Source organism: Mobula birostris, chromosome 3 (genome assembly GCF_030028105.1).
Source record: "Mobula birostris isolate sMobBir1 chromosome 3, sMobBir1.hap1, whole genome shotgun sequence".
Lineage (NCBI taxonomy): Eukaryota > Metazoa > Chordata > Chondrichthyes > Myliobatiformes > Myliobatidae > Mobula > Mobula birostris.
Window position 1 is genome coordinate 157,431,309 of NC_092372.1, and position 13,043 is coordinate 157,444,351.

At 38.1% G+C, this 13,043-nt stretch overlaps 1 protein-coding gene across 6 annotated transcripts in view; it reads right to left on the minus strand.

The window, feature by feature from the left end:
• Positions 1–462: 462 nt before the first annotated feature.
• LOC140195367 (growth factor receptor-bound protein 10-like) overlaps positions 463–13,043 on the minus strand; it is a 229,199-nt gene continuing 216,618 nt past the window's right edge. For all 6 annotated transcript variants that reach the window (XM_072253559.1, XM_072253558.1, XM_072253556.1 and 3 more), the window contains 3 exons: positions 12,933–13,020; positions 7,567–7,660; positions 463–3,223 (listed from right to left, as the gene is read on the minus strand). In XM_072253559.1, the coding sequence (XP_072109660.1) occupies positions 3,077–3,223; positions 7,567–7,660; positions 12,933–13,020 (329 nt within the window). In that variant the 3' untranslated portion in view covers positions 463–3,076. The remainder of the gene's footprint in view (positions 3,224–7,566; positions 7,661–12,932; positions 13,021–13,043) is intronic.

The window sequence follows — 13,043 nt, forward strand, 5'->3', positions numbered from 1 at the left end:
TCCTGTAACCTTAATGTCTTCTTCTGTCAGTGGAATATATTTTTCATGCACAGTATTGATCACCATTCTGAATGTTTCTCATTGTTATTGCATATGGCTGTTTGCCAATAGCATTTCTTATTTTATCTTACCAAGTTCAGTTCTTACCACTAAAAATCAGCTTTTCTTCAACCCATAATTTATAACCTGATTTGGATCTGACATGTCATTTTCTATTATCAATTTAATATATTTATAGACTCTATTGCCAGATTATTCAAAAGAAGCAAGCAGATTTTATTCAATGCTTATAATTAGCATGGAGAATAAGTTTAGGACCATCCAGATTAAACAAATCTCGATGTGGGTCAGAACAAAAAGTTTGGGAGCCAGTGTTCTAACAATATAAATCACATTGACATAAAGGAAACAAAACTAAATTAGCAAAATGCCTGAACATTTGCATTAAGTATTTCAAATGAGTAAGTTTGCATTAATGTTTATTTCTAATTACAATAAACAGAATATATCAGTCCCTTATTTATACAAAAATACCTGGACAGTTACAGTTAAGTTCACAAGCCTTTCAGCTATTTACATCAAGCATATTATGAATGCAGATTTCCATTTAAAAAGTTAAAACGTTCAAGCATTCCCTGAAAAAAAAAGGATTGCCACATTCTATTTCCAAGTCATCAGTTCTGCAGTAAGTGAAAAGTAATTCATGATTAGCAAGTTCTACCAGTTGAAAGGTGTGTTGATTGGTCAAATGATTGATTATATGTTCATGCAGAAACATATTAAGGAATAGACCCATACAAATTGAAGCACATAATCTACTTTCATTTTGATGGGTAAATTAGTTTACTGTTAAATGTAGACAAATATATCAATGTGTAGGTTAATAACCAAACATATTTGGTATATTCTTCTCAATCCAAACACAATAGGTTATCTTGTGATTTTTTTTCTTCACAGACCAAGAAAAAAAAAACAACAGGCTTCATCAACCCTGAGAGTCTCCCTTTACTGTACATTCATATCAGAAATACAAAAATAAAATATCAGTCACTGGCGTTTTACTGATAGCCAGCCAGATTGTTGGGTTAGTCAGATTGAAACCCTGTCAGAATTTCAGTAGAAGAGCTCAGTCAAGCTGATAATAAGAATATAATAAGATTATATTATATTATAATTAATATAATATAATAATTAGTAGTATATGCATATTACCTGCTGAACTAATGGACAAAACTAAATGAGTAGCTATTGAATGCTCAAAATATTAACCATCACATTATCGTAAGAGCTCCTACAATCTTTTGCTTTTCTAAATTTATATATCATTTTCATTCATAAATATGCAAAAATGATGCAATACTGATTTTAAAATTCTGGCTTGGTGTTTACAGATAACATAGGATCCTGTTATCAAAACTATTTGAATATATCTTATGGATCCATCAAACTGCCTTCACCCCAGTATTGACTGTGTAGAGCAATTTATGCAAATGATTACAAAAGCATACATGTATATACGTATACTACGGAGTACATTAGGCAACCATTATTTGAAGGGGCACTTTTGACAAAAAAAATGACAAGAAATGAACACTATTTACTTAAATAGTAAAGGAAAAATACACAACACCCTAAAACTCAAGACAAAATCGCTTCGCAAGCAAGTTGACAGATGTTGTAAGAAAATTAATCATGAGCCAAAAATGTAATACATAAGTTGTAGCATTCTACTTCTACGACATTCTTTCAACATAGGGCTGTCCTAAAAGCTGTTTAATTAATTAGAACTGCATTTGTAAAACAATTTGGTAGCTTTACATTGCTGTGCCATCTGAAATGAACTTATTAATCTTATAACATCCCTAATTTAGAAATGAATTCAGTACACTTGAAAACATTTACAGTGCTTTTATGTAATTGCAATAATAAAGGCTTACATTGGTGATCTGATAATTAAAAAGTTCTAACCTGCACCTCACAAATGATCTTGATTACCAAAGCTGGACAATCTAATACCATAGCAGAGCAAACACCACGATGAAACCAATACCACTTAATGGTTTAACCTTCAGTTAAACCTTTGCAGAAAAGAAATGGTATTTGGTGCAGTGCAGCAAATTCTCAAAAGAATATGATCAAATCCAAATAGTAATGCTACATTATTTGACATTTATCTTGATGTCTAGTCAAGAAGTATGGGCCTTGGAGCAGTAAACTGGCATTTGGCAACTGAACAGCCCTTATACACCGATTTCCTTTCCCATTAAAATCAATATACTAGCACTAGCAACTGCTAGTTTCCCTCCTGAATCCAATGTTATCTCTGTAATGCCTGCGTTTATTTTATACTCATCAACATTTTCAGTAAACTCCACACAGTATTTCAAACTGATTTAACTTTAATCTACCATAGCTTCATAACTTGATTTAAAGAATTTAGCTCTCAGCAATAAAATGTGCTGAATTCGAATTCCTTCTGACCTATTCTTTACTTGTCATTGGACAATGAATATCCCATAATGTACATTGTAAATGACTCCATGTTAACTTCCAAAAGCAGCAGGTACATACATGATTCTCTATTCTTTCAAGATGTCTACACCTGGACAATATTCACAACAGCTTGCATTCAGGAAGCAAAAAAAAATACGTGCTGTAGGATTTCATACGTCTCTTCAGTACTACTTTAAAAAATTTGAATAGACAAATTATCTGCCCATTTTAGAATATAAATTCATTTTTCTTTAATTCAAATACAGTATCAAGATTATCCCAAAGCAGGTGCTATAGTCAAGTTTTTTGCTGTAATAAACAGTTTAAGTAGTTCATCTTGAATATAATTATCAGAATGTATAAAGTGACTAATAAAACTTGAAAACACCCAGTCACTCACACCATATTCTGCATTATTACCATGTCTTTGTGAACAGGCACAGCCTCAAATTAGTCTTCAATTCATGATTTTACTTGATTTCACAGTCTTGTTGGAGAATGCAGTTCTTTTTCTCCGAAAGATCCCAAACTTCTTACAGAGAATAAGGTAGCATTTCCTGTCATAGTTAATTCAAATCAATTATCATAAAGAAATCTGGGCACAGTAATGCTTTAGCTTACAAGGAAGAATTCCTCGATTCAGTTGATAAAATTCAACAAGTTGTATAAGATCAGTAAATCTGGTATTTCCATCATCAAGACTGAAAACAAGCTGTCCATTTTCTTCAGTCTACAAAAGTAAAAGAAATTGATTGAATACAAAGATATAACAGATGCAACAATTACTGCAATAGACACAAATGCTTAAAAACTGGCACCATAAACAGTGGTGCTAAAAAGTTTGTCAACCTTGTAGAACTTTCTCTATTTCTGCATAAATATGACCTAAAATGTGATCAGATCTTCACCTAAGTTCTAAAACTCGATAAAGAGAACCCAATGAAATAATTAACACAAAAAACACTGCTAATTTATTTATTGAGAAAAATGATCTAATATTACATGTAGTTGTTGGGAAAAGTATGTGAACCTTTGCTTTTAGTAACTAGTGTGATCTCCTTGTGCAGCAATAATTTCAACCAAATGTTTCCTGTAACTGTTGATCAGTCCTGCACATTGGCTTGGAGGAATTTTAGGCTATTCCTCCATAGAAAACTGCTTCAACTCTGCCATTTTGGTGGGTTTCCTTGCATGAACTGCATGCTTCCGGTCCTTTCTATAACATTAAGGTCAGGACTTTGACTTGGCTATTCCAAAACATGAAATTTCTTCTTTTTAAACCATTCTATTGTTGATTTATTCTTGTGTTTTGAATCATTGTCTTCTTGTATTATTCAACTTCTATTAAGCTTCAGGTGACAGACCGCTACCGTCTCTTTCTTGATACAATTCTGAATTTGTTGTTCCCTCAATGATTGCAAGCTGTCCAGTCCGAGGCAGCAAAGCAGCACCAAACCATGATGCTCCTTCCACTATGCTTCACAGTTGGGATGAGGTTTTGGTGTTAGGGTGCAGTGCCCTTTTACTTCCAAACAGCAATGTGCATTTCTGCCAAAAAGTTCAAATTTAGTCTCATCTGTCCACAGAAAATTGTGCCAGAAGCACTGTAGAAAATCCAAGTGGTGTTTTACAAACTTGAGATGTGCAGCAATGTTTTTGTTTGGAGAGCAGTGGTTTTCTCCGTGGTGTCCTTCCAGGAACACCATTCTTGTTCAGTGTTTTTCTTGTAGAGGATACGTGAACAAAAACTTCAGCAAGTTCTAGAGATTTCTACATATGTTTTGCTGTTTTCCTTAGGTTCATTTTCACCTCCTTCAGCGTGGCACATTGTCCTCTTGGTGTGATTTTTGCAGGATTCCCACTCCTCGGGAGAGAAGCAACAGGTACTGAGTTTCCTCCATTTGTAGACAATTCCTCTTACTGTGGCCTGATAAACACTCAGGTCTTTAGAAACGTTGTTGCAGCCTTTTCCAGCTTCCAAGCATCTCTACAATTCTTCTTCTAAGGCCCTCTGAAAATTGTTTTGATCTAGGCATGGTGCACATAAACAGATCTTTCTTGAGAAGAGCAGGGTCTGTCAGTAATCTGACTTCGTATGTCTTTTTTTACAGAGCAGTGCATCTCTACAACCCAAACCTCCAACCTCATCTCATTGATTGGAACACTGGACTCCAAATAGCTTTTGCAGAAGGCATTACCCCAAAGCTTCACATACCTTTTCCAACAAATACATGTAATATTGGACCATTTTTCTCAATAAATAAATGAACAAATATCACACAGAAAATGTTGGAGGAACTCAGCAGGCCAGGCAGCATCCATGGAAAAGAGTATAGTCGACGTTTCGGGCTGAGACCTTCCAACAGGACTGCAGAAAAAAAGATGAAATGTAGAGTTAAAAGGTGGGGGTCAGGGAGGGAGAAGCACAAGGTGATAGGTGAAACAGGAGGGGAGGAGTGAAGTAAAGATCTGGGAAGTTGATCGGTGAAAGAGATACAGGGCCGGTGAAGGGGGAATCTAATAGAAGAGGACAGAAGGTCTGGAAGAAAGAAAAGGGGGAAGGAGCACCAGAAAGGCAGGCAAGAAGATAAGGTGAGAGAAGGAAAAGGAGGAATGGTGAAGTGGGGGGGGGGGGGGGGAAGAAAGAGCCATTACTGGAAGCCAGTAATAGCCAGCCCCTTCCCTTTTTCCTCTCTCACCATGTACCATTGTAGAAAATGAACCAAGATATTGCAATACTTAATCAATGGAGTAGATCCTAATTTAGATATTCCTGTGCTTTAGGAGAATGAAAGAACACTGATCATCACAAGCTCTACATCCCAGATTATATTGATTATCAAGACTCAAGAACCCAGCTGCAAAAGCAGACAGAACTGCAGAAAAACCAGTTAGACCATGAGACCATAAGATAGAGGAGCAGAAGTAGACCATTTGGCCCATCGTGTCTGCTCTGCCATTCAATCATGGGCTGATCCAACTCTTCCAGTCATCGCCACTCCTCTGCTTTCAACCGATACCCTTTTATGCCCTAGCTAATCAAGAACCTATCTATCTTTGCCTTAAATACACCCAATGACCTGGCCTCCACAGCCACTCGTGGCAACAAATTCCACAGATTTACCACCCTCAAAATTTTTCTGCATCTCAGTTCCAAAAGGACATCCTTCAATCCTGAAGTCGTGCTTTCTTGTCCTGGACTCCCCTACCATGGGAAATAACTTTGCCATATCTAATCTGTTCAGGTCTCTTAATGGTTGGAATGTTTTTTGAGATCCTCCCTCATTCTCCTGAATTCCATGGAATACAGCTCAAGAGCTGCCAGACGTTCCTCATAGGGTAACCCTTTCAATCCTGGAACCATTCTCGTGAATCTTCTCTGAACCCTATCCAATGTCAGTATATCCTTTCTAAAATAAGGAGCCCAAAGCTGTACATGATACTTCAAGTGTCGTCTCACAAGTGCATAATAGAGCCTCAACATCACATCCCTGCTCTTATATTCTATACCTCCAGAAATGAATGCCAACATTACATTTGCCTTCTTCACAACCGACTCAACCTGGAGGTTAACCTTTAGGGTATCTTTGTACAAGGACTCCCAAGTCCCTTTGTATCTCTGCATTTTGAATTCTCTCCCCATCTAAATAATAGTCTGCCCATTTATTTCTTCCACCAAAGGGCATGACCATACACTTTCCAACATTGTATTTCATTTGCCACTTATTTGCCCATTCCCCTAAACTATCTAAGTCTCTCTGCAGACTCTGTTTCCTCAACACTACACGCTCCTCCACCTATTTTTGTAGTATCGACAAATTTAGCTACAGATCCGTTAATGCCGTAGTCCAGATCACTGACGTACATCATAAAAAGCAGCGGTCCCAACACCGACCCCTGTGGAACTCCACTGGTAACCAGCAGCCAGCCTGAATAGGATCTTATTGTTCCCACTCTGTTTTCTGCCAACCAGCCAATACTTCACCCACGATAGTAACTTCCCTGTAATTCCATGGGCTCTTAACTTGCTAAGCAGCCTCATTGTGCCACCTTGTCAAAGGCCTTCTGAAAATCCAAGTACACCATGTCTACTGCATCTCCTTTGTCTACCCTGCTTATAATTTTCTCACAGAATTGCAGTAGGTCTGCCAGGCAGGATTTTCCTTTCAGATGCCTCCAGGTACTCCGTAATCTCATCCTTAACAATCAATTCCAACAACCTCTCAACCACTGATATCAGACTGACAGGTCTACAGTTTCCTTTCTGCTGCCTCCCACCCTTCTGAAATAGTGGAGCAGCATTTGCAATTTTCCAGTCATCTGGTACAATGCCAGAATCTATTGATTCTTGAAAGATCATCATCAATGCCTCTGCAATCTCTCCAGCTACTTCCTTCAGAACCCCAGGGTGCATTCCATCAGGTCCAGGAGATTATCCACCCTCAGACCATTAAGCTTCCTGAGCACTTTCTCAGTCGTAATTTTCACCGTTCAACTTGGTGGTTAAGCAGTTAATCAAACCTCAGCAGATAAGCAACGATATCTGTTCCGAGGATCAAACTTTCCAAAAATGAGATTAAATTTCAATAGTAATGCTGCTTTTTTTAGATATCTGTCTAAACATCACTTCTAGCAGCATTGTGGATAATTTTAACTTTCACCATGAATGATAAAACTGGGATTTGATGATTGGTTATCTCACATACAGCCCACCTAATTTTCTTTTTCATTGTAAGTAATGAAAGGCAGAGGCTAATGAACAAAGTTTAATCAGCAACTGGATGATTTATTTACACCTAAAGTGACAGAGTATGCCCTCTCCAGGCTAAAGTAGAATGCTCAAGATAGCAATGTACCCTGACTATTCCCATACTTGTGAGGAGAGTGGAGCAGACATTAGTTAATCACCTATAAATCTCATTAAAACAGATAGAAGCAATTTTATGTTAGGCTGATTGAATAGAATTATTGCAAGACATTTCCTAGCACAAATCAATGATTGCATCATTATATGCAGTTTATAAAGAAGAAAGAATGAATTCAAAGCATTTAGAAATACAATGGTAAACTTACTGGTAATATTTGGAAATGTCTGATCTTCAGCTGACAGTACAATGATAGCACAAATGTCTTTGGGTTACTCTGACTATCCCGCAAAAGAAATAACCTGCATCATGAAAATCAAAATTATATTGACATTTAAATCATAGGCACACTTTACTGAACTAGAATTAAGAATTCCTGTGACTAATGACAGCAGAAAATAGAAAAGTTAATGCATCATTTGATGTCATTCTTAGAGTGAATCTCTAGGGCATGATAAACTAAAGCTAAGAACATTGTGGGAAGCTAGAGAAGAAATTGTGGGACTCCTGGCTGAGATATATACACTATCATTAGCAACGGGTGAAGTGCAAGAAGACTGGAGGGTGGCTAATGTTGTGTTTTTATTCAATAAGAGCTGTAAAGAGAAACCTGGGGATTATAGACCAGTAAGCCTAACATCTGTGGTAGGAAGCTACCGGAGTGGATTCCAAGGAATAAGATATACATGCATTTGGAAAGACTGTGGTTGATTAGGAACAGTCAATATGGCTTTGGGCATCATGATAAAGAATTTTATTGATTTTTTTTGAGGAAGTAACCAAAGAAATCAATTCTGACCCTGTCCGATTGTATTGGCAACAACATCTCCTCTGCAATCACCATCAGCACAATTGTACCGCAAGACTGTGTACTTAATCCCCCCTTCTACCGGCTTTATGTTTTATATATATATATATCTGTGAAGCTAAGTACAACTCCAATGTCATACTTCAAGTTTGCAGCTGACACCAATATCATTGCCTGAATCGAAGGAGGTGATGGGTCAGCATATAGGAGTGCGATTGAAAACCTGACTAAATGGTGACACAACAACCTCTCACTCAATGTCAGCAAAATCAAAGAATTCATTATTGACTACAGGAGGTCCATCAGCCAGTACTCACCAGGGTATCAGAGGTGGAGAGGGTCAATAAATTCCTTGGCATTAGCATTTCTGAGGATTTGTCCTGGGTCCAGCACTTAAGTGTCATTACAACGACACAGCAGTGCCTCTACTTTCTTAGGACTTTGCAAAGATTCCGCATGTTATCTAAAACTTTGACAAACTTCTATAGATAAGCAGTGCAGAGGATATTGACCTGCTGCATCACAGACTGGTATGGAAAATGAATAGAAAAGCCAACAAAAGGTAATGGATATAACCAACTCCATCAAGGTAAAGCCCACTCATCACTGAGCACATGTACAAGGAGTACTGCGAAGGAAAGCAGCATCCATTATCAAAGACCTCCACCATCCAACAACTCTTCTTGTTGCTGCCATCATGAAGGCAGTAGAAGAGCCTTAGGTCCCACACCATGAGGGTCAGAAGCAGTTACTAATTCTCAACCATCGGGTTCCCGAACTTGAGTGGATGATTTCACTCATCCCAACACTGAACTGATTCCACAACCTATGATCTCACAAGGACGCTACGACTCATATTTTCAACATTATTTATTATTTTGTTTCTCTATTTGTATCTGCACAATTTGTTGTCTTTTGTACATTGGTTGTTTGTTCATCTTTGTGTGTAATTTTTCACTGATTCTATTGTGTTTTTTGTATCTACTGTGAATGCCTGCAAGAAAATGAAATCACGGGGTAGTATATGGTGACAAGTATGTCCTCTGATAATAAATTTACTTTGATCTTTGAATTGGCTTGATGGTAGGAAGAAAAGGACAATAGTGTTGGTGATCCCCTGGGGTCATGCTATTCGTCATTAATATCAATGCTTTGGATGAGAAGGCATGGTTAGTAAGGTTGTAAACAGATTTCACTAAAATAGATAGTGTTGTAGATGGTGAAGATGGTATCATGATTTAATGAGGGAACTTGATCAGCATGTTAAGTAGGTCATAGAATCCCAAATGAAATTTAATTTGAATATATGCAATTGTTGCACATTGGCTAGGAAATGATTGGTGGACTTCCACAGTGAATGGTAGGGCCCGGGGGTGTTGTAGAACAAAGGAATCTAGGGAAACAAGTATATGATACCCTGAAAATAATGTCATAAGTCAAAAGGGTGGTGTAAGTGGTTTTTGACATGCTGACCTCTATCAGTCAGAGCACTGAGTAGAGAAGTTGGAATGTAATCTTGAAGTTGTACAAGACATTGGTGAGGGCACATTTGATATATTGTGTTCAACTTTGGTCCCCTGACCACAGGAAAGAAGAAATTAAGATACAAAGACTGCGAAGAGGTTGCTGTGATTTGAGATACTGGGTTATGGGAGAGTACTAAGAATATTATTCATTGGAATGTAAGAGAATGAAAGATGGTTTTACATAGGTGTATAAAACCGGGTATAGGGTCTTTTTCCCAGAGTTGGAAAATCAAAAGTCATAGGTTTAGGGTGAGGGGGAGAGATTTAATTGTATTCCAAGGGCAACATTTTCCTCCCATAGGATGGTCAGTCTATGGAATGAACTGCTTGAGGAAGTGACTTAGGCAGGTACATGGATAGAAAATACTTAGAGGGATATGGGCAAACACGGGCAAATGGATGAGCTTTGATGGGAATCTTTGTGAACCAATTGGGCCTATTTCGCACTTTTCCAATCTATGACAGAAACAAAGTAATTGTTTAATTCCTTTACCATTTCCTTATTCTTAATTATATATTCTTCTGCCTCTGTAAGAAGCACAACACTTCCAATTGCTAGCCTGATCTTTATACATTCTTATCAAAGTGCTTTGTCTATTTTTTAATACTTTTTGCCAGGCAACTTCCACCTTGCTTTTTATAAATCTCTTAGTTGTAAAGTTGCTCACTATCCAACTTCATTTACCTCTTCCTTGGCATTCTAATAAAAATCTATTTAGACCATAAGGCATAGGAGCAGAATTAGGCCATTTGGCCCATCGAGTCTGCTCCACCATTCAATCATGGCAGATCCTTTTTTTCTCCCCTCCTCAACCCCACTCCCCGGCCTTCTTCCCGTAATCTCTGATGCTGTGGCCAATCAAGAACCTATTAATCTCCACCTTAAATACACCCAACAACCTGGGCTCCACAGCTGCCTGTGGTAACAAATTCCACAAATTCACCACCCTCTCGCAAAAGAAATTTCTCCACACCTCTGTTTTAACTGGACGCTTCTCTATCATTAGGCTGTGCTCTCTTGTCTCAGACACCCCCACCATGGTAAACATCCTTTCCACATCTACTCTGTCTAGGCCTTTCAACATTCAAAAGAAAGGTCTCTATGAGATCCCCCCCACCATCCTTCTAAACTCCAGTGAGTACAGGCCCAGAGCCATCAAAAGTTCCTCATAAGACAACCCTTTCATTCCCAGAATCATCCTTGTGAACCTCTCCGAATCCTCTCCAATGCCAGCACATCTTTTCTTAGATAAGGAGTCCAAAACTGTTCACAATACTCAAGGTGAGACCTCACTAGTGCCTTATAAAGACTCAGCATCACATCCCTGCTCTTATATTTGAGTCGCTTGAAATAAATGCTAACATTGCATTTGCCTTCCTTACCATCGACTCAACCTCAAGTGAACTTTTAGGATGTTCTGCACAAGGACCCCAAGTCACTTTGCACCTCAGAGTTTTGGATTTTCTAGAAAATAGTCTGGACATTTATTTCTTCTACCAACGTGCATGACCGTGCATTATTCAATATTGTATTTAATTTACCACTTTCTTGCCCATTCTCCTAATCTGTTAAATCCTTCCGGAGCCTTCCTGTTTCTTCAAAACTACCTGCCCCTCCACCAATCTTCGTATCATCTGCGAACTTGGCAACAAAGCCATCTACTCTATCATCTAAATCATTGATATACAGCATACAACCATAAAACAAAGCGATCAACACCAACTCCTGTGGAACACCACTCATCACTGGCAGCCACTCTTATTTCCACTCGCTGCCTCCTACCCATCAGCCAATGCTTTAACCATGCCAGTAACTTTCCTGTAATACCATGGGCTCTTTACTTGGTAGGCAACCTCATGTGTGATACCATATCAAAGGCCTTCTGAATATCCAAATATACAACATCCACTGTATTCCCTTTATCTATTCTACTTGTAAACTCCTCAAAGAATTCCAACAGGTTCATCAGGCAATACTTTCCCTTAAGGAAACCATGCTGATTCTGTCCTATCTTGTCCTGTGTCTCCAAGTACACCTTAATCTCATCCTTAATAATTGACTCCAACATCTTCACAACCACTGAGGTTAGGTTAACTGGTCTATAATTTCTTTTCTACTGCCTCCCTCCTTTCTTAAAGAGTACAGGGATATTTGCAATTTTCCAGTCGTCCGGAACCATGCCAGAGTGCAATGATTCTAGAAATATCATTACTAATGCCTCCACAATCTCTATCGCAAACTTTTTCAGAACCCTAGGGTGCAGTTCATCTGGTCCGGGTGACTTATGCACCTTTAGATCTTACAGCATTTTTTGAGTGCCTTCTCCCTTGTAATAGTGGCTGCACTCAATTCTCTTCCCTCACAACCTTCAACACCTGGCACACTGCTAGTGTCTTCTACAGTGAAGACTGATGGAAAATACTCAGTTAGTTCATCTGCCATTTGCTTTGTCCCTGTTATTATTTCTCTGGCTTCATTTTCTTGTGGTCCTATATCCACTTTCATTTCTCTTTTATTTTTATATACTTGAAAAAACTTCTTCTATCTACCATGATATTGTTTGCTAGCTTGCTTTCATATTTCCTCTTTTCCCCCCTAATGATTATGTTAGCTGCTTTCTGTAGGTTCTTAAAACCTTCTCAATCCTCTGTCTTCCTGCTAATTTTGGTTTTGTTGTATGCCCTCTCATTAGCTTTGTCTTCCCTTGTCAGCCATGGTTGTACTATTTTGCCATATGAGGATTTCTTTGATTTTGCAATACATCTATCCTGCACCTTCCTCAGTTTTCTCAGAAACTCAAATCATTGCTGCTCTGCTGTCATCCCTGCCAACATTTCCTCCCAATTAACCTTTGCCAACTCCTCTCTCATACCACTGTAATTTTCTTTACTCCACTGAAATACCGCCAAAGCAGACTTTACTTTCTCCCTATCAAACTTCAAGATAAACTCAATCAATTTTGTGATCACTGCCTCCTAAGGGTTTCTTTACCATAAGCTCCCTCATCACCTCCGGTTCATTACATAACATATTTATCACTAACAGAAAAAGATAAAATGCATTGTGAAAAAAATTACATTTTGAATAATCAGCAAGAATTTTGCACAAACCATTTTGGTTATAATTAATAATCTTCAAGCTTCAGAAAAAATTTTAAATTTCTTAACAGTACAAGGTTAATTACATTACAGAGATGCTTTTGGATTTTGAAGATCATTTTTTTCCCTTTCTTTTCTTACCCATCCACAGGGCCATGCTTTTCGATAATACTATGAGCTTCTTTACGAGTGATGCGTCCATGAAACCACGGTTGTGTCCTGTGAATAGCTGGATATTTAAACAGATCAGGT